Source organism: Salmo salar, chromosome 10, assembly GCF_965601325.2.
Source record: "Salmo salar chromosome 10, fSalSal1, whole genome shotgun sequence".
In the NCBI taxonomy this organism is placed as follows: domain Eukaryota; kingdom Metazoa; phylum Chordata; class Actinopteri; order Salmoniformes; family Salmonidae; genus Salmo; species Salmo salar.
The window spans coordinates 117,793,828-117,815,796 of NC_138300.1; the positions used below are offsets into that span (position 1 = coordinate 117,793,828).

At 42.8% G+C, this 21,969-nt stretch overlaps 1 protein-coding gene across 2 annotated transcripts; it reads left to right on the top strand.

Annotated features, from left to right (window-relative positions):
* Nucleotides 1-271: 271 nt before the first annotated feature.
* LOC106561667 (uncharacterized) lies at nt 272-20,378 on the top strand. Of its 2 annotated transcripts, XM_014125835.3 has the most exons (9): nt 272-500; nt 13,580-14,732; nt 15,037-15,127; nt 15,344-15,524; nt 16,264-16,278; nt 16,470-16,553; nt 18,467-18,537; nt 19,834-19,966; nt 20,071-20,378. In XM_014125835.3, the coding sequence occupies exons 1-9, from the start codon at nt 432-434 to the stop codon at nt 20,089-20,091; spliced, it is 1,818 nt and encodes a 605-aa protein (XP_013981310.2). In that variant the 5' UTR covers nt 272-431; the 3' UTR covers nt 20,092-20,378. The 2 variants fall into 2 exon arrangements, with proteins under 2 accessions (XP_013981310.2, XP_013981311.2); XM_014125836.3 differs by lacking the exon at nt 16,264-16,278.
* Nucleotides 20,379-21,969: the final 1,591 nt, after the last annotated feature.

Consider the following 21,969-nt stretch of genomic DNA (forward strand, 5'->3'; position numbering starts at 1 on the left):
GAAAAATCATGCAAATGCATTTTTGGCATTTTCCTACATTGTAGAATCATTACACCATCCATTCTCTATCTACTGAAATTGCATTGTAGTATATAGTTTCTATATATTACGTTTCTCTACGTATATTTCCATAACATGAGTCCCTGATAATGGGACATGCTGTACTTCTTACGTCATAGTTTCCGTGAAAATGAAGACCAATGGAAAGGGGTCTTGTTCAAGACGCCTTTTCTCAGCCAATAGAAATGACCAATAAACATTACTCTGAAGTGGGAAGGGCAGGCACTTGCGGTTGTGTTTGTATCGGAGCTGTGAGATTAAACTGGGCGGCGTGGTCTCGGTCCGAAGACCCACGTTGTGGTACAAGATTTACACCAAACCTACCTGCACATTCTCAATAACATTTTAGGCACTCTGTCTGTACGAAAAGGATGGGAGGCAACAGCAGCAGCCACGTCTCGTATGAAGACGACCACGTTACTTTTGTGAAGGGCATTAGGGTGAGTGAGCAACGAGGTACAAAGTTTATGTAACCCAAAAACATACAACAATGTTATGCGCCCTTAGTCATTAGTTACAGAAAACCGTATAATTTCAGTAGTTTCGGTTATGTTGCATTTGTTTTTGTCGAATGTCGGTAGTATGCCAAAATACTGAAACGTACCAAATTCGTGAAAAGTATCGATGTATAGGCTTCTTCCAACAGCCTAATCAGCACGTTTACTTTCCAAGTAAATCAAAATCTATGTATTTTCATAAGCGGGCAAACAGCCAATTTTTACACGTTGCACAACCATTTGATTTGAAAACAATATGCTGCTACGCCCCCCAAATTACCCAGGCCTTTTCTAATTTGGGGGAAAGTCCGTCCCCGCCCTCCATCCTCTCTCATCCGTGAGTCGGGAGTGCAGTGTATGCTGCTAATACTGCAGTAATTTTGCAATGTAACTTCAGTTACAATTTGAATTTGGACTGTATTTGTCACATGCACAGAATACAACAGGCGAAGACATTACCGTGAAACGCTTACTTGGGGGCCCTTAATCAACAATGCCGAGTGGGTTTTTTTTAAGTAAGAAAAATGTGCTAAAAAAACTAGAGAAAATAGTAACACAATAAAATAACAATAACGAGGTTATATACCGAGACAATGTGCAGTGGTACTGGTTAGTCAAGGTAATTGAGGTAATATGTAGGTAGGGGTAAAGTGACTAAGCATAGAGAATAGCAGCAGCATATGTGAAGGAATGTGTGTGTGTCAGTGTAGTGTGTGTGTGTGGTTAGAGTCCAGTGAGTTGACATCAAGTCTGTTGCAAGAGAGTCGGTGCAAAAAATTATAATAAAATAAGGGGGGCAATGCAAATAGTCTGGGTTGCTATTTGCCTAACTATTCAGCAGTCTTATGGCTTGGGGGTAGAAGCTGTTAAGGAGCCTTTTAGTCCCAGACTTGGCGCTCCAGTACCGCTTGCCGTGTGTTAGCAGAGAAAACAGTCTATGACTTGGGTGGCTGGAGTTTTTGAACATTTTTAGAGCCTTCCTCTGACACCGCCTGGAAGCTCGTCCCCAGTGATGTACTGGGCCGTACGCACTACCATCTGTATCGCCTTGTGGTCAGATGCCAAGCAGTTGCCATACCAAGCGGTGATGCAACCAGTCAGGATGCTCTCGATGGTCTTTTATCCAGGTGGGAAAGGGCAGTGTGAAGTGCAATAGAGATTGCGTAATCTGCGGATCTGTTGGGGCGGTATGCGAATTGAAGTGGGTCCAAGGTTTCTGGGAGGATGGTGTTGATGTGAGCCATGATCAGCCTTTCAAAGCATTTCATGGCTACAGATGTGAGTGCTATGGTGGTGGGAGTCATTTAGGCAGGATACTTTAGCGTTATTGGGCACAGGTACTATGGTGGTCTGCTTGAAACATGTAGGTACAGACTGGGTCAGGGAGAGGTTGAAAATGTCAGTGCAACCAGCTGGCATGTGTCCAGCGCATACTGGTGATCTGTCTGGCCCTGCGGCCTTGTGAAAATTAACCTGTTTAAAGGCCTTACGCACATTGGCTACAGCGAGCGTGATCAAGTACAATTGTCTGGAACAGCTGGTGCTCTCATGCTTTGTTCAGTGTTGCTTGCCACGAAGCGCGCATAGAAGGCATTTAGCTCGTCTGGTAGGCTCACAGCGGCGTTTCCCTTTGTAATCTGTGATAGTTTGCAAGCTCTAGCCTTTAGCTCAGCGCAAATGTCTCCTGGAATCCATGGCTTCTGGTTGGGATATGTATGTACGGTCACCTTGGGGATGACTTCGTCGTTGCACTTATAATGAAGCCGGTGACTGTGTTAAACTCCTCAATGCCATCGGATGAATCCCGGAACATATTCCAGTCTGTGCTAGTGAAACAGTCCTGTAGCTTAGAATCCGCTTCATCGGAACGCTTCCTTATTGAGCTGGGACTTTGAGTTTTGCTTGTAAGCAGCTATCAGGAGGATGGAGTTATGTTCAGATTTACCAAATGGAGGGTGAAGGAGAGCTTTGTACGTGTCTCTGTGTGTGAAGTAAGGGAAGACCCCCATGAAATGGACAAAAATGAATGGGAACATATTGGCACCGCACGAATCATACACACAATGGACAATACCACCCAATTTGGTCCACATTCATCCAAATCATATTGCAAATTTCATATGGCAAATGCCAAGTGTCACACCCCAAAAATCCTATAGATGGCGAGCGTGCTCCACCGTGGATTTTCATATTGCAAATGTAACACAAGTCAACACCCAAGAGTCAAATTTTGAAAACGTATCACCCCCTTCAGTGCTTTCTGGACCGTTTTTAGAAATTCTTTCGATTTTTTTTTGTTGTTTTTTTTGTATTTTTTAAAAATGTATTTATACTGCTCAAAAAAATAAAGGGAACACTTAAACACATCCTTATCTGAATGAAAGAAATAATCTTATTAAATACTTTTTTCTTTACATAGTTGAATGTGCTGACAACAAAATCACACAAAAATAATCAATGGAAATCCAATTTATCAACCCATGGAGGTCTGGATTTGGAGTCACACTCAAAATGAAAGTGGAAAACCACACTACAGGCTGATCCAACTTTGATCTAATGTCCTTAAAACAAGTCAAAATGAGGCTCAGTAGTGTGTGTGGCCTCCACGTGCCTGTATGACCTCCCTACAACGCCTGGGCATGCTCCTGATGAGGTGGCGGATGGTCTCCTGAGGGATCTCCTCCCAGACCTGGACTAAAGCATCCGCCAACTCCTGGACAGTCTGTGGTGCAACGTGGCGTTGGTGGATGGAGCGAGACATGATGTCCCAGATGTGCTCAATTGGATTCAGGTCTGGGGAATGGGCAGGCCAGTCCATAGCATCAATGCCTTCCTCTTGCAGGAACTGCTGACACACTCCAGCCACATGAGGTCTAGCATTGTCTTGCATTAGGAGGAACCCAGGGCCAACCGCACCAGCATATGGTCTCACAAGGGTTCTGAGGATCTCGTCTCGGTACCTAATGGCAGTCAGGCTACCTCTGGCGAGCACATGGAAGGCTGTGCGGCCCCCCCAAAGAAATGCCACACCATGACTGACCCACCGCCAAACCGGTCATGCTGGAGGATGTTGCAGGCAGCAGAACGTTCTCCACGGCATCTCCAGACTCTGTCACGTCTGTCACATGTGCTCATTGTGAAACTGCTTTCATCTGTGAAGAGCACAGGGCACCAGTGGCGAATTTGCCAATCTTGGTGTTCTCTGGCAAATGCCAAACGTCCAGCACGGTGTTGGGCTGTAAGCACAACCCCCACCTGTGGACGTCGGCCCTCATACCACCCTCATGGAGTCTGTTTCTGACCGTTTGAGCAGACACATGCACATTTGTGGCCTGCTGGAGATCATTTTGCAGGGCTCTGGCAGTGCTCCTCCTGCTCCTCCTTGCACAAAGGCGGAGGTAGCGGTCCTGCTGCTGGGTTGTTGCCCTCCTACGGCCTCCTCCACGTCTCCTGATGTACTGGCCTGTCTCCTGGTAGCGCCTCCATGCTCTGGACACTACGCTGACAGACACAGCAAACCTTCTTGCCACAGCTCGCATTGATGTGCCATCCTGGATGAGCTGCACTACCTGAGCCACTTGTGTGGGTTGTAGACTCTGTCTCATGCTACCACTAGAGTGAAAGCACCGCCAGCATTCAAAAGTGACCAAAACATCAGCTAGGAAGCATTGGAACTGAGTAGTGGTCTGTGGTCCCCACCTGCAGAACCACTCCTTTATTGGGGGTGTCTTGCTAATTGCCTATAATTTCCACCTGTTGACTATTCTATTTGCACAACAGCATGTGAAATTTATTGTCAATCAGTGTTGCTTCCTAAGTGGACAGTTTGATTTCACAGAGGTGTGATTGACTTGGAGTTACATTGTGTTGTTTAACCTGTTATGGCTAGGGGGCAGTATTTTCACGGCTGGATAAAAAAACGTAGCCGATTTAATCTGATTATTACTCCTGCCCAGAAACTAGAATATGCTTATAATTATTAGCTTTGGATAGAAAACACTCCAAAGTTTCTAAAACTGTTTGAATGGTGTCTGTGAGTATAACAGAACTCAAATGGCAGGTCAAAACCTGAGAGATTCCTTTACTGGAAGTGGCCTGTCTGACCATTTATTGTCTTTCTTTGACATCTCATTCCATTACAAAGGATCTCTGCGGTAACGTGACACTTCCCACGGCTCCAATAGGCTCTCAGAGCCCGGGAAAAACCTGAATGTTGTCATTCCAGCCCCAGGCTGAAACGCATTATCGCCTTTCTCAAGTGGCCGATCAAGGGACTGTGGGCTTAGGCGCGTGCACTGGCCGCCCCCGTCTTTCTGGTTTTTCCTCTGTTTACCGAAAAGGAGATTCCCGGTCGGAATATTATCGTTTTTTACGCGATAAATTGCATAAAAATTGATTTTAAACAGCGGTTGACATGCTTCGAATTTCGGTAATGGAATATTTAGAATTTTTTTGTCACGAAATGCGCCATGCGCACGACCCTGATTTACCATTTCGGATAGTTTCTGGGACGCACGAACAAAACGCCGCTATTCGGATATAACGATGGATTATTTTGGACCAAACCAACATTTGTTATTGAAGTAGCAGTCCTGGGAGTGCATTCTGACGAAGACAACAAAAGGTAATCAAACTTTTGTAATAGAAAATCTGATTTTGGTGAAGGCTAAACTTGCCGGGTGTCTAAATAGCTAGCCCGTGATGGCTGGGCTATGTACTTAGAATATTGCAAAATGTGCTTTCACCAAAAAGCTATTTTAAAATCGGACATATCGAGTGCATAGAGGAGTTCTGTATCTATAATTCTTAAAATAATTGTTATGCTTTTTGTGAATGTTTATCGTGAGTAATTTAGTAAATTGTTAGTAAATTCCCCGGAAGTTTGCGGGGGGTATGCTAGTTCTGAACGTCACATGCTAATGTAAAAAGCTGTTTTTTGATATAAATATGAACTTGATTGAACAAAACATGCATGTATTGTATAACATAATGTCCTAGGTGTGTCATCTGATGAAGATCATCAAAGGTTAGTGCTGCATTTAGCTGTCTTCTGGGTTTTTTGTGACATTATATGCTAGCTTGAAAAATGGGTGTCTGATTATTTCTGGCTGGGTACTCTGCTGACATAATCTAATGTTTTGCTTTCGCTGTAAAGCCTTTTTGAAATCGGACAGTGTGGTTAGATTAATGAGAGTCTTGTCTTTAAAATGCTGTAAAATAGTCATATGTTTGAAAAATGGAAGTTTTCGGATTTTAGAGGAATTTGTATTTCGCGCCACGCCCATCATTGGATATTGGAGCAGGTGTTCCATTAGCGGAACGTCTAGATGTAAGAGGTTAAGTGTTCCCTTTATTTTTTTGATCAGTGTATTTTTTATTAATTTTTTTGTCAATTACACATGTATAAGAACTGTATGAACATACTTTTGACATATTTTATTGACATCATTTTAATTTTTTTGCTTGTACATAAGGCATATGTTTTGTCCATTTGCAATATGATTTCATAGGAAGTCAAAAGTGACAATATTTTCTTTTTTTTCCCAAATGCCATAAGAAATATCCAAATGAAATGTCCAATTATTTTTTTGTCAATTATACATGTATGAAAGTATTGAATGTGCCAAATCAGGATGTTTGTCCATTTGCCATGTACGATCATAGGAAGTCGGTTTCCAAACCCAAAAGTCAGTGAACCATGTCCAAATGGCATTTATACTGCCCAAATGATATATGTTAAGCCATGAATCAACCTAGATGGTCTATTTGTCATGTATGATGAGGGAGAAGTGGGACTCTGTTGTTTTGAAAAATGTCCAAAATGACCATTACCATCACGAATTTGACATGCTCAAAAATACTGCAGAAATGCAAAATTGACTGGCCCGATGAACTCGAGATGGCCGGGCAGTGCTAGTGGTTCCTCTCTATCGCTCGACGGTGACATGAGAGAAGTGGGACTCCATCAGTCAATTAGATATCATTCTGACACCAAACTGATACCATCTGACACCAAACCCACTTTTTCCAACTCGTTTAGAAGCCAACTATCACATATCAGAGCAGGTCCATAATTCACAGCGCCTTCAGATTAAACATAATAAAAATGTAAAACACGTTCTAGCTGCGGGTCCAGCTCTGACATTATGTGTAGGCCTATGTGAGGTGACCCCAAATCCCAAGTTTCGGCTCGATAGGTCATTCGGTGCCCGAGCAATGACCTTAATTGGTGCTGAAAATCCACTTTTTTCCGGGCGTTGCTACGCGGTCCTTGAATGAGCTATCGGACAAACCTTGGGGTCCATCTCTGGGCCGAGGCGGTTTCAATGCACCTAGTCTTGCGACTCTGGGACATTTCTAAATGTCGTCATTTTCGTGATGTCAAAATGAATTGAACATATTGCAAATGTACGAGGCTGTTTCTTGGTCTGAGAACCGTCTAGAGCCACTTAACTCACCGTGCAATATCGACTTGAGCTCTAGAACAGGTTTCTAAAGTTTCAGAGCTCTAGGTCTGACGGTTCTTTGATCGTTCGAATGAAGGTAACTATTGCAGGCACTGTATGTCTCTAAGCCCCACACTGTGTCACTATGTCCTAGCTGTGTGTGTTAGTTTTTTTGCAAATCTGATGGGATAAATGACTGGTTCACAGTTCATGAGGGTTACCTAGTCACACACACGAAGTTTTGAAATGATCTGACTTTTTTAACCCTTCGAAACAGCCCATGTGACCCATATTTAACTTCTCTAGGGCCAGTGGGACGATTTCGTCCCACCTACGTAACAGCCAGTGGAATCCTGTGGCGCGTTATTCAAATACCTTAGAAATGCTATTACTTCAATTTCTCAAACATATGACTATTTTACACCATTTTAAAGACAATTCTCGTTCATCTAACCACACTGTCCGATTTCAAAAAGGCTTTACAACGAAAGAAAAACATTAGATTATGTCAGCAGAGTACCCAGCCAGAAATAATCAGACACCCATTTTTCAAGCTAGCATATAATGTCACATAAACCCAAACCACAGCTAAATGTAGCACTAACCTTTGATCTTCATCAGATGACAACCCTAGGACATTATGTTATACAATACATGCATGTTTTGTTCAATCAAGTTCATATTTATATCAAAAAACAGCTTTTTACATTAGCATGTGACGTTCAGAACTAGCATACCCCCCGCAAACTTCCGGTGAATTTACTAAATTACTCACGATAAACGTTCACAAAAAACATAACAATTATTTTAAGAATTATGGATACAGAACTCCTTTGTGCACTCGCTATGTCCGATTTTAAAATAGCTTTTCGGTGAAAGCACATTTTGCAATATTCTAAGTAGATAGCCCGGCATCACAGGGCTAGCTATTTAGACACCCACCAAGTTTAGCCCTCACCAAAGTCAGATTTACTATAAGAAAAATGTTATTACCTTTGCTGTTCTTCGTCAGAATGCACTCCCAGGACTTCTACTTCAATAACAAATGTTGGTTTGGTTCAAAATGATTAATAGTTATATCCAAATAGCGGCGTTTTGTTCGTGCGTTCAAGACACTATCTGAAAGGGTAAAGAAGGGTGACGCGCACGACGCGTTTTGTGACAAAAAATTCTAAATATTCCATTACCGTACTTCGAAGCATGTCAACCGCTGTTTAAAATCCATTTTTATGCCATTTTTCTCGTAAAAAAGCGATAATATTCCGACCGGGAAAGCGTGTTTACGTTCAAAGAGAGAGAAAATAAAAACATGGGATCCCCTCGTGCACGAGCCTCAGTCTGATGGTCCTCTGATCGGCCACTTACCAAAGGCGCTAATGTGTTTCAGCCAGCGGCTGGAATTACATCATTCAGCTTTTTCCCGGGTTCTGAGGGCCTATGGGAGCCGTAGGAAGTGTCACGTTACAGCAAAGATCCTAAATTTTCAATAAACAGAGCCAAGAAACTCAAGGAATGGTCAGAGAGGGCACTTCCTGTACAGAATCTTTCAGGTTAACCTGTTATGGCTAGGGGGCAGTATTTTCACGGCTGGATAAAAAACGTACCCGATTTAATCTGATTATTACTCCTGCCCAGAAACTAGAATATGCATATAATTATTGGCTTTGGATAGAAAACACCCTAAAGTTTCTAAAACTGTTTGAATGGTGTCTGTGAGTATAACAGAACTCAAATGGCAGGTCAAAACCTGAGAAGATTCTGTACAGGAAGTACCCTGTCTGACCATTTCTTGAACTTCTTTGCCATCTCTATCAATTACAGGGGATCTCTGCTCTTACGTGACACTTTCTACGGCTCACATGGACTCTCAGAAGGCGGCAAAATGCTGAATCGTGGCTTTGCAGGCTCTGGCTGAAACAAAGTAGCGCGTTTGGGTAGTGGCTGGTTACAGTACTGTGAGACTCAGGCTCGTGCCTGCGTCGACCGAAAGCTTTCTTTTCCTTTGTCTGTTTACCTAAAAGGATATTCCCGGTCGGAATATTATAGCTTTTTTACGAGAAAAATGGCATAAAAATTGATTTTAAACAGCGGTTGACATGCTTCGAAGTACGGTAATGGAATATTTAGATTTTTTTTGTCACGAATTGCGCCATGCGCACGACCCTTATTTACCATTCGGATAGTGTCTGGAACGCACAAACATAACGCCGCTATTCGGATATAACGATGGATTATTTGGGACCAAACCAACATTTGTTATTGAAGTAGCAGTCCTGGGAGTGCATTCTGACGAAGACAACAAAAGGTAATAACATTTTTGTAATAGTAAATCTGATTTTGGTGAAGGCTAAACTTGCCGGGTGTCTAAATAGCTAGCCCGTGATGGCTGGGCTATGTACTTAGAATATTGCAAAATGTGCTTTCACCAAAAAGCTATTTTAAAATCGGACATATCGAGTGCATAGAGGAGTTCTGTATCTATAATTCTTAAAATAATTGTTATGCTTTTTGTGAACGTTTATCGTGAGTAATTTAGTAAATTGTTAGCAAATTCCTCCGGAAGTTTGCGGGGGGTATGCTAGTTCTGAACGTCACATGCTAATGTAAAAAGCTGTTTTTTGATATAAATATGAACTTGATTGAACAAAACATGCATGTATTGTATAACATAATGTCCTAGGTGTGTCATCTGATGAAGATCATCAAAGGTTAGTGCTGCATTTAGCTGTCTTCTGGGTTTTTGTGACATTATATGCTAGCTTGAAAAATGGGTGTCTGATTATTTCTGGCTTGGTACTCTGCTGACATAATCTAATGTTTTTCTTTCGCTGTAAAGCCTTTTTGAAATCGGACAGTGTGGTTAGATAAAGGAGAGTCTTGTCTTTAAAATGCTGGTAAATAGTCATATGTTTGTAAAATGGAAGTTTTTGTATTTTTGAGGAATTTGTAATTCGCGCCACGCCTATCATTGGATATTGGAGCAGGTGTTCCGCTAGCGGAAGGTCTAGATGTAAGAGGTTAATCCCAGAAAAATGGCCTTAACTCAAAAAGCGTTGAGGCCTCAACTCCATCTTGTTCGGGGCCAACTGCCCATTATGCCAAACCAATGCTCACCAAGTTTCGTCTTCGAAGTCTTTTCCGTTTAGGAGAAAAGGCCACGTTGTGATTGGTGATGTTTGTTACATTTGCAATATGATTCCATTCGCCCTCTTGTGGTATAATCCGGGACAGGTGAAAAATGACACCTGAACATTTTATAAAACAAAACCGAATGTCCGAGAGACTCCGTTCGATGACTCCCGGAAGATCCGGCCCCGGTGCACGGCCCGACGCCGTCCGCGAATTTTACAAACGTTCGTGGACGTCTAGTAAGGGACCGTACATTTGCAATATGAACTTTCTCATCAACCATACAGCAAATGCCGAAATGTTCCCTTCATGTATGTAAAGATGATCTGAGTTTTTTTTTTTTTAAAGTTTTTTTTTGGTTTTTTTCTCCTCTAGCTGCACATGTGACATACTGGTAGAAATGAGGTAAAACGGATTTCAGTTTTCCTTCATTAACCTCTCTGGTCAACAGCCCGTGGAATCGCGTGGCGCGAAATACAAATACCTAAAAAATGCTATAACTTCAATTTCTCAAACATAAGACTATTTTACACCATTTTAAAGACAAGACTCTCGTTAATCTAACCACATTGTCCGATTTCAAAAAGGCTTTACAGCGAAAGCAAAACATTAGATTATGTCATGAGAGTACCCTGCCAAAAATAATCACACAGCCATTTTCAAAGCAAGCATATTTGTCACAAAAACCAAAACCACAGCTAAATGCAGCACTAACCTTTGATGATCTTCATCAGATGACACTCCTAGGACATTATGTTATACAATACATGCATGTTTTGTTCAATCAAGTTCATATTTATATCAAAAACCAGCTTTTTACATTAGCATGTGATGTTCAGAACTAGCATACCCACCGCCAACTTCCGGTGAATTTACTAAATTACTCATGATAAACGTTGACAAAATACATAACAATTATTTTAAGAATTATAGATACAGAACTCCTTTATGCAATCGCGGTGTCAGATTTTAAAATAGCTTTTCTGCGAAAGCACATTTTGCAATATTCTGAGTACATAGCTCGGCCATCACGGCTAGCTAATTTGACACCCACCAAGTTTGGGGCTCACTAAACTCAGAATTACTATTAGAAAAATTGGATTACCTTTGCTGTTCTTCGTCAGAATGCACTCCCAGGACTTCTACTTCAACAACAAATGTTGTTTTGGTTCCAAATAATCCATAGTTATAGGCAAATACCTCCGTTTTGTTCGTGCGTTCAGGTCACTATCCGAAGGGTAACGCGCAAGCGCATTTCGTGACAAAAAAAATCTAAATATTCCATTAACGTACTTAGAAGCATGTCAAACGCTGTTTAAAATCAATTTTTATGCTATTTTTCTCGTAAAATAGCGATGCTGTATTTTCGATAGAGATGCTACAGAAGGACAACAAATTGTCAGACAGGGCACTTCCTGTATGGAATCTTCTCAGGTTTTGGCCTGCCATATGAGTTCTGTTATACTCAGACATCATTCAAACAGCTTTAGAAACTTGAGTGTTTTCTATCCAAATCTACTAATTATATGCATATTCTAGTTTCTGGGCAGGAATTAGTAACCAGATTAAATCGGGTACGTTTTTTTATCCGGCCGTGAAAATACTGCCCCCTATCCCAAACAGGTTAACAGCTTGTGACCACTGTGAAACTGATAACGGGAAAGAGGTCTCCACACCCAGGGAGGGGAGAAACCATTAGGCTTGCAGTAGATTATGTAACATGTATGTATGTATTGGAAGAAGACTTGTAAATAAGCATTGACAGTGTTAAAGAAGAGGGGCATTTATAAGGGGTATGACATATGGTATGACCAAATGTGAGGTATAAAAGGCTATGTGCTTGTATGATTGGGAGAGCTCTCTGAATAAAGAACTAACCTTTTGCAGACTTCTGGGACTTTGTCAAATTCTTCTATTAACCGGGGCCTTACAACCCCTGGGGAATTGGTCAAAGTATATAGTGAGTTTTGAGTTAATATCATTGGAACTAGAAATTCTCGTGACAATAGCCCACAAAGGTCTCCGCCACGGCACAACCCAAGGGGGGCGCCAACCCAGACAGGAAGACCACGTCAGTGACTCAACCCACTCAAGTGACGCGCCCCTCCTCGGGACGGCATGGAAGAGCACCAGTAAGCCCGTGACTCAGCCCCTGTAATAGGTTTAGAGGCAGAGAATCCCAGTGGAGAGAGGGGAACCGGCCAGGCAGAGACAGCAAGGGCGGTTCGTTGCTCTAGTGCCTTTCCGTTCACCTTCACACTCCTGGGCCAGACTACACTCAATCATAGGACCTACTGAAGAGATAAGTCTTCAGTAAAGACTTAAAGGTTGAGACTGAGTCTGCGTCTCTCACATGGGTAGGCAGACCATTCCATAAAAATTGAGTTCTTTAGGAGAAAGCCCTGCTTCCAGCTGTTTGCTTAGAAATTCTAGGGACAATTAGGAGGCCTGCGTCTTGTGACCGTAGCGTATGTGTAGGTATGTACGGCAGGACCAAATCGGAAAGATAGGTAGGAGCAAGGCCATGTAATGCTTTGTAGGTTAGCAGTTAAACCTTGAAATCAGCCCTTGCCTTAACAGGAAGCCAGTGTAGGGAGGCTAGGACTGGAGTAATATGATAAAAATGTTGGTTCTAGTCAGGATTCTAGCAGACGTATTTAGCACTAACTGAAGTTTATTTAGTGCTTTATCCGGGTAGCCGGAAAGTAGAGCATTGCAGTAGTCTAACCTAAAAGTGGCAAAAGCAGGGATTAATTTTTCTGCATCATTTTTGCACAGATTTTTGCAATGTTACATAGATGGAAAAATCTGTCCTTGAAACAGTCTTGATATGTTCGTCAAAAGAGAGATCAGGGTCCAGAGTAACGCCGAGGTCCTTCAGTTTTATTTGGGACGACTGTACAACCATCCAGATTAATTGTCAGATTCAACAGAAGATCTCTTTGTTTCTTGGGACCTAGAACAATCATCTTGTGGAACAACATATCCTTTTATCTGCTAAATGTCTTGCACAACTAGCTACATTTTGTTTTTATCACTTTATACATTTTATTTTGGAAATCTATCCTGTAAAGATAATTTGCCTGAGGACGCGCAATTGGAGGAGTTTCATACAAGTGTATTTTCGTCAGCTTTCCCTCTCCTTGCCGCCTCTCCTCGATTACCTTTTGACCTTTCTCTCAAAAGGAGTCTAGAGAGAATGGAGGAGCAAGGACCCAAGAGTTGAGCAAATCTAATTGAGAAAGTTCCCAGTCTTTACCGGGGTGTAAGCTTATGCACGTCTTTGCAGGAGCTGGGGGGGTGCTACGCCAATATAAGCTATCTGTGTTAGGTGATTTACATGGCACACAAATCTAATTGTATTATCTTTAGTACAGTCTAGTGCTCTGTTTCTAGAAAAATGTTATGCCTGATGATTGTTGACCTTTTGCCTTCTTTCCATGACAGCTGACTGACAAAGTCATCAATCGAATGAGAGAAGAGTGCCAGGCCCAGAAGGTTGTCCATCCTCGCTCACAGCAGAATGGACCTGCTTCCATGCATTCGACAGAACCTGTGGTCCCTCTGTCCACACCGGCCCCCACAGTCGATCATTTGGTCCCTCTTCTGGTCCCCCCTTCCCTGTTTATCCCCACAGCCCCTCCACCTGTGGTCCTACCCACACCTCCGTCTCCCCCTGTTCAGCCAGTAAAGCTTACTCCTCCACCTCCTGTCACATTTGTCTCTGCTCCCCCTCCACCTGCGGCCCTACCCACACCTCCCTCTCCACCTAAGGAACCGATAGTCCGAGCTCCAGCTGTTGAACCTATTGTTCCACCTCTAGATACCAAAGTGCTTCCTCAAGGGGCAGAACCCATACTTCCTCTGGTGCCTTTAGAACCTATAGTGCCATCTTTGGCCCCATCTCCACCAATAGAAAAACCAGTACCTGTACTCCAATGTACCCCTACCACTGAGGAACCTGTAGTTCTGCCGACACTGGCTGAACCTATTATCCCACTTGTCCCTATAGAACTCGTAGTACCACCTAAGCCTGTGAAACCTGTGGTTCTAGCTCCTCCAGCTGTGGAACCAATTGTGCTGCCTCCAGTGGTTGAATCTACCCCTGACCCTTCACCTGTTGAAGCTATTGTCCTGCCACCTGTTGTGGTTGAGGAAGTAGCAACACCTACCCTCGTAGAACCGGTTGTCCTGCCACCTGTGGTGGAATCTGTCACCATTACGACACCACTTGTTGTTGAAGAGGTTGTCCTACCCACACGTCCACCTGTAGAGCCCCTACCTGTCTCTACTCCTCCGCCTGTTGCAGAACCTCCACCTCCCCCAGTCCTAGCACCTATCCCAGAGCCTATTATGGAGGAACTTCCTCCAGCACCATGTCCCTCCATGGAGATGGCCACCCTGTTTACTGCATCGGCTGCTAGCAAACCAGCTGATCTCCCTCCCCCTGTAGAAGAGCCCATAGCTCCCCCTCCTCCTCTCTCTGCCCCAGTAGAACCCATGGTCAGCATTCCACTACTCCCTCTCATTGAGAACGTGGCTGTTCCAGTCGTGGCTCCTGTTGTGACCCCCACTGTGATCCCACTGCAACCTCCATTAGGTGAGTCTGCTTTCTCTCATTCAAGTTGTATTGATTTGTGTTATTGGGTTGTAATCATGTAGTCATGATGTATTCCTTATTGGCTGCAATATTTGCAACAGTGACGTAAATGAGGACACAGAGACCTGTCATTATGCATAAGTGTGTGCTTTGTTTGACTCCTACACTACATAATTCAATATAGACCTTTCAGACGTCTCAGATGATTTGATAAGTCGAGCATTGTTGGTTTTTTTAATGTTTGTTTTTTTACACACAAACCTCTCGCATGAAACGTGTTCCTTCTTTTCTGGTTTGGTGATAGATGAAGAAGTGCTGAGGAGGCACATCCAAGCTGAGCTAACGAAGGGCCTGGAAGAGGAGATGAAAGTGAAGCGGCAGGAGTTTGAAAAACAGTGAGGAGACCAACATAGATAATAAAGGGTGGTTTTCCCAGACACAGGTTAAGCCGAGTACTGGACTAAAACACAAGCTCAATGCAATGTCTCATTTGAAAATGCCTTTTTAGTAAAATACTTAAAATACTTAGTAAAATACACTTTTTCAAAGTGGTCCTAGGAATAGCCTTTTTAGGGACATGGTCAGGTCTGATCTTCTGTGTCTATCTATAGGTTGTATGAGGTAAAGGTCCAGGCCAGAGCCCAGGCCCAGGCTGTAGCCCAGGCCCAGATCCAGCAGGAGGTGAAGAAAATCCTGGATCTGGAGAAGGCAGCGCAGGGAGAGAACCTGATGGAGGCCACCGCGAAGGAACGTATGACCACAGAGGATGAGAGACTCATGGCCCAGCTCTACGTAAGACACAGCACTAGATACAGTGGTGGATGTACAAGCTTGAATATAAGAAATGCCTGAAATGCTAACTAAGTACAGTCAGACTGGTCTGTCAACTTAACCAGAACTACCTAGCCGTTTGCCACTAATTGTGTTCACTAAAAGGTATTTGCTCTTCTGTAGTTTGAAATATTTGTATGAGGTTTGTCTGTATACTTTCCGTTTGATCGTGACTAATGTTACAGAGTACTTGGATTTATTTATCTATTGTTTCATTCTGTCTAAAATGCTTGCGAAGGCCTTGCAAGTAAGTGTTTTAGCTGTTTCCATAAAAGGTCTGGCTGATGTTGGTAATATTTTGTGCATGACTGCTTGTGGCTTGTTTTTTGCCAAGTTGGATTGCTCCTATTCTGTTGGCATGAGCTCTTGGTGTGTTCTCTTAGGGTGAGTCAGGTGATTTGCCCAGGAAAACAGGCAAAGGTACCACTCCTTACCCCCTGCCACCACTAATGAGCTTGGCTGCAGCTGGCTGATACAGCTCACCCAGATTTGTGGACAGAGCACTGGTCAGTTGACTGCCAGGCTGGCAAGTTGAGTTCAGAGCAGATCCCAAAGGGATGGTTTGTTGTTTGCTTCTACTATGAAATAGAATGGCATGACGTTGCATCTTGGAGGTCTGCGTTTCCCCTTTGACCTGTAAAGATCCTAGTTCTCACCAATCCGTCTTCATCTTCCTTCCTGTTCTGCTATCTTGTTTCAGTGGATAGAGCTTAAGGTAAGACAAGGGAGTGATCCTACTTCACGCATGCCTTGAAGATTATCTATTTCCTTAAAAACAAAGTTCTATATGATTTTCGTGTTGAATATTTGATTTTGATTGTCATCTCACTCAGGCTGTCATTTAGTAGGAAAGAAGAAATTACTTTATGCTCCGTTATGTAAATATATTCTCTCTGTCCTTCTCAGGCCCACAAACTGGAGGAGAAAGAGAACCAGATGAAGAAACAGGATGCACTCTTCAGGGAACAGGTCGCCAAGCTGGAGGAAAAGGTACACGACACACGGACTCTGACATACAAACGTCACACACGGCCACAGCCTCTGTTACTATTCCTGTCATATTGTGTTATTACTGTACACACTGTAGAAAGGTTTGTGGTCATACGCACATCCTTAAAGGTAGGTGCTGGACTAAGGAAGAATACTAGAAAAGAACAAAGGCCCGCACACTGAATATGCTCCCAATTGCCACTTTTATTGACAATGTTTATATCCAAAAAGGATCTTCTTCAGGTCAAAATGACTGTGCATCTACAGTTGAATTCGGAAGTTTACATACACTTAGGTTGGAGTCATTAAAACTCGTTTTTCAACCACTCCACAAATTTCTTGTTAACAAACTATAGTTTTGGCAAGTCGGTTAGGACATCTACTTTGTGCATGACACAAGTCATTTTTCCAACAATTGTTTACAGACAGATTATTTCACTTATAATTCACTGTATCACAATGGGTCAGAAGTTTACATAGACTAAGTTGACTGTGCCTTTAAACAGCTTGGAAAATTCCCGAAAATGATGTCATGGATTTAGAAGCTTCTGATAGGCTAATTGACATAATTTGAGTCAATTGGAGGTGTACCTGTGGATGTATTTGAAGGCCTACCTTCAAACTCAGTGCCTCTTTGCTTGACATCATGGGAAAATCAAAAGAAATCAGCCAAGACTTCAGAAAAAATATTGTAGACCTCCACAAGTCTGGTTCATGCTTGGGAGCAATTTCCAAACGCCTGAAGGTACCACGTTCATCTGTACAAACAATAGTACGCAAGTATAAACACCATGGGACCATGCAGCCATCATACCGCTCAGGAAGGAGACGTGTTCTGTCTCCTAGAGATGAACGTACTTTGGTGCGAACAGTGCAAATCCATCCCAGAACAACAGCAAAGGACCTTGTGAAGATGCTGGAGGAAACAGGTACAAAAGTATCTATATCCACAGTAAAACGAGGCGTATATCAACATAACCCGAAAGGCCGCTCAGCAAGGAAGAAGCCACTGCTCCAAAACCGCCATAAAAAAGCCAGACTACGGTTTGCAACTGCACAAAGATCGTACTTTTTAGAGACATGTCCGATGAAACAAAAATAGAACTGTTTGCCCATAATGACCATCGTTATGTTTGGAGGAAAAAGGGGGAGAATTGCAAGCCAAAGATCACCATCCCAAATGTGAAGCATGGGGGTGGCAGCATCATGTTGTGGGGGTGCTTTGCTGTAGGAGGCACTGGTACACTTCACAAAATAGATGGCATCATGAGAAAGGAAAATTATGTGGATATATTGAAGCAACATCTCAAGACATCAGTCAGGAAGTTAAAGCCTGGTCGCAAATGGGTCTTCCAAATGGACAATGACCCCAAGCATACTTCCAAAGTTATGGCTTAAGGACAACAAAGTCCAGGTATTGGAGTGGCCATCACAAAGCCCTGACCTCAATCCTATAGAGAATTTGTGGGCAAAACTGAAAAAGTGTGTGCGAGAAAGGAGGCCTACAAACCTGACTCAGTTACACCAGCTCTGTTAGGAGGAATGGGCCAAAATTCACCCTTATTATGGGAAGCTTGTGGAAGGCTACCCAAAACGTTTGTCCCAAGTTTAACAATTTAAAGGCAATGCTACTAAATACTAATTGAATGTATGTTAACTTCTGACCCACTGAGAATGTGATGAAAGAAATGAAAGCTGAAATCATTTTTACTTGGATTAAATGTCAGGAATTGTGAAACTGAGTTTAAATGTATTTGGCTAAGGTGTATGTAAACTTCCAACTTCAACTGTAAATGCTGACACACCACCTTACTTTCCCTACAATGCATGACAGCTCAGTAGGCACAGTCATACCAGTGTCCTACAGCTTGTCAACAGTCCAACAGCTGTTGTGTTGTTCCCCTCGTTAACAGAGTGCTCAGTTCTTCAAAGTCACCACAGAGAACTTCAAGAAGGGCAGAGAGGATGCTCACAACACCTTCAAGTGAGTATCATTGTTTTTGGGGCTGGAATTTGCCAGGGACCTCCCAATATGATTGTATCACTATACTTAGGTGCCGGTTCGATACTTAGATTTTATTGCAATTTGATGTTCCAAACATTGCTATGACTGGCACAATAACCGTGTAACCGATAGTTGTGGATGAAGAAATAAAATGACCGTTATAATAACCGAACGAACAGCTGACTGAAGACGGGATGGTTAGGTATTCGTGTGGTTGAGTCCGTTTCTACGGTAACATGGACTCTTAACAACGTGATGAAACTGTGTTACCCCTTGCTGAAACGAGCAAGGTGTTGTAGCAAACGATGAATTGAATGGGCTTGGAACCTCTAACCCTGGCAGTTTGATGGGTAAACTCATGGGTACAATGACTGCCTGGTATTGTGATGTAATAATTTCCATGGTAATGGAGAATGTTCATTCAAATGATGTTAACTGTGCTTCATGCAATGGAATGGGTTTTCATTTTATTTTTTATGTCAGTTGAGTTGAATTAACAAATCACAGCAAATATTGATGGGTACACTTCCTGCTTTTACGTCCTTCTTTGTTCCTGTGGATACACTCGCAATGGCCGCCAGTCCACCCATTATGCCATCACTGACTTGAATTCGGACACCCGTTCTGTTCATTCTATTTCACATGCAGTCAGGAGTGGAGGAGAAGAGAAAAGGTGCATCTATTTTTTTTTTATATATATATATATATATATATATATATACATACACACACACACACACACTGTTATTACCATGGTAATTTGGCTGGTCAATTACCGTCATCCAAAATTCCATGACCTTCACAGTCCTACATATTGCTCACCATATGTCTGCTACAGAGGGACAAGAGACAGCATGACAAAATTAGTTTTGATCAGTCGTGGAAATAAAAGTGCTGAAAACATGTTGGATTACTATTTAAAAAGAAGATGGGGAACAAGCTATAGGATGAAAAATACCAGTGTTTTGTCGAGATACAGCCGACTAGCTCTATCTAACGCTACCTAACAAAAAATGTAATAAAAATCAATACTTGGAGTCAAGTATCGATTTATAATATCGTCCAAAAATCATATCGCCATATGTAACTATCTGTTTTTGTCCCCCCGTTGCTAGTCATTACACTGGGCCGTAGGCTAAAGGTTTTTATTTCCTTTACTATTTAACCAGGTAGGTTATGAGAACTCATTCTCTTTGACAAAAACAAACTGTCTAGATTGGGCAGAATATGGTATAGTAGGATGTGTCCATCATCTCTCTCTCTCTCTATTCCCAGGCGTGTTGACATCAAGCCAGTGTGTGGTGACCTGCAGAATCAGATCCTGAAGTGCTACAGGGAGAACACTGGACAAACCCTCACCTGCTCTGGCATCGCCAACTTGTACATGCAGTGTGTGGACAACCACAAGGTCTCACTCACACACACACACACACAGACTGAAAGTGAAACATACACACCGCTGTTGTGAGCTGACATTTTAGTCAAGCACCGTTCTTCTTCTTTGTTTTTCAGACTAAGAGCATTGGAGGTTAGAAGAGCCTCATTTTTCACCTATGGCATTACTGTTTAACCAGAAGGACAGGAGCCGGACGCCATCAGCCATCGAGACACACCAAAACCAGTTGAACTGTTCTAAGACCATGACCACCACAGCTGATGACACTCCTGCTCCACCATCCCTTCCTCCCATCCATGGTTTCTGTATTAATCCCCCCCCCGAGAGGGTCAGAGGTAGAATGAGGAGACTGACCCAGTACAGGCTAGAGACTGGTACTGATGTCAAAGGATGTGAGGGAGAGCGCACAATAAGGTTCTTGGGTACACAAGGACGGTGCGCCCCGACGGGCGCCTGCCCTGCGGTGGACGGTGCCCACGCACTACACTGACAGAAAATGGACATTGTTACCATGACTACACTATGACAGGAAATGCGAGACATCTCATCCCTGACTGGATATAAAATGCTTTATACATCTCCACCAATGGAAATATTGGGATTACGGTTTTGCCGTTGACAGCAGTATGAAACATAATGGAATGGCCAAGTTGTGAAAGATATTGTGCGTTATTTGTTTGTTGAGTTAATATGCACCTATGCCTTAATGTCACATCAAAACACAAATGTTGCCTATGCAAAAAAAAAATTGTTCTTTATTGTTATAAAATACAAACACATATGGGGGTGGAAACTGACAGGTTGCGTCCCAAATTACATCCTATTCCCTATGAAGTGCACTACTTCATAGTGCACTATGACCAAGTGTGAGGTCTGACCCATAGGGCTCTGGCCAAAAGTAGTGCATAGTGTGTAATATGGGCCTGACTTCACACTTGGTCGCCACAGACCAAACCAAGGCAAATTTGGCACTTTTTTCATGGAGGGTGTGAACGGGAATTGTTCTGATCTCAATAAATTGTTGTGAAACCCCCATCAGCCTTCAGATTGGAATTTATATTGGTTCAGCTATAAGAATGTTTATTGGAAATAAAAATGCTGCTTTGTTTGAGTGGCACTGCCCTCCTGTGGACATGGTTAGAATTACGCACTTTTTATTTATTTTTATTCAACCTTTATTTAACTAGGCAAGACAGTTAAGAACAAATTCTTATTTACAATGATGGCCTTCCCTGGCCAAACGCAGACAACGCTGGGCCAATTGTGCGACACCCTATGGTACTCCCAATCACGGCCGGATGTGATACAGCCTGGATTCGAACCAGGGACTGTAGTGACGCCTCTTGCACTGAAGATGCAGTGCCTTAGGCCGCTGCGCCACTCGGGAGAGGATAACAAGTAAACAATTGACCCAAAATGTCACTGTTTAAAGGGTTGTTGTTTTAACTTAATCACATCGTGTAGCCTGCTTGTGTGGAAATGTATCGTCTTCCGATACCTGTCACTGCGTATAGTCAGTCTACTGTGCTCATTTTTTGGCCATTAGATTGCGCACCTTTTTCCGCATACTGCAGCATGCGGAGATCGGGCGACCCTGGTACATAATCAACTGTAGGTCTACCTATCTGTTGCATGTCGGATTTCTAATCTACCACTTCGGAGTTTCTTTAAGTTTCCAAAGAGAGAAGACGCACATTATCACATGGGTACGATGACAGAATAGATACGGAAAAGCAAAGTGCGCAACGGACCACAAAAACATCGGTGAAAGCGAGCGCACGAAACGTCCCACCACCATCCATTCCACTCCGAACTGCATCGGTGCGGTGGACCACACCATCCGCGCTTCATCTGCAGGGCGGGGAGACGGACACCTGCACCGAAGCTTCGCCATTTGCTTGTACATGCAAGTTTGACATTTTATTTTATCATAATTTCAATTATTTACTGTATCCCAGTTGGTTTATTTGATGCTGAAGTGTGGTGTTTTATTATGCAGATTCTAAGTAGGCTAG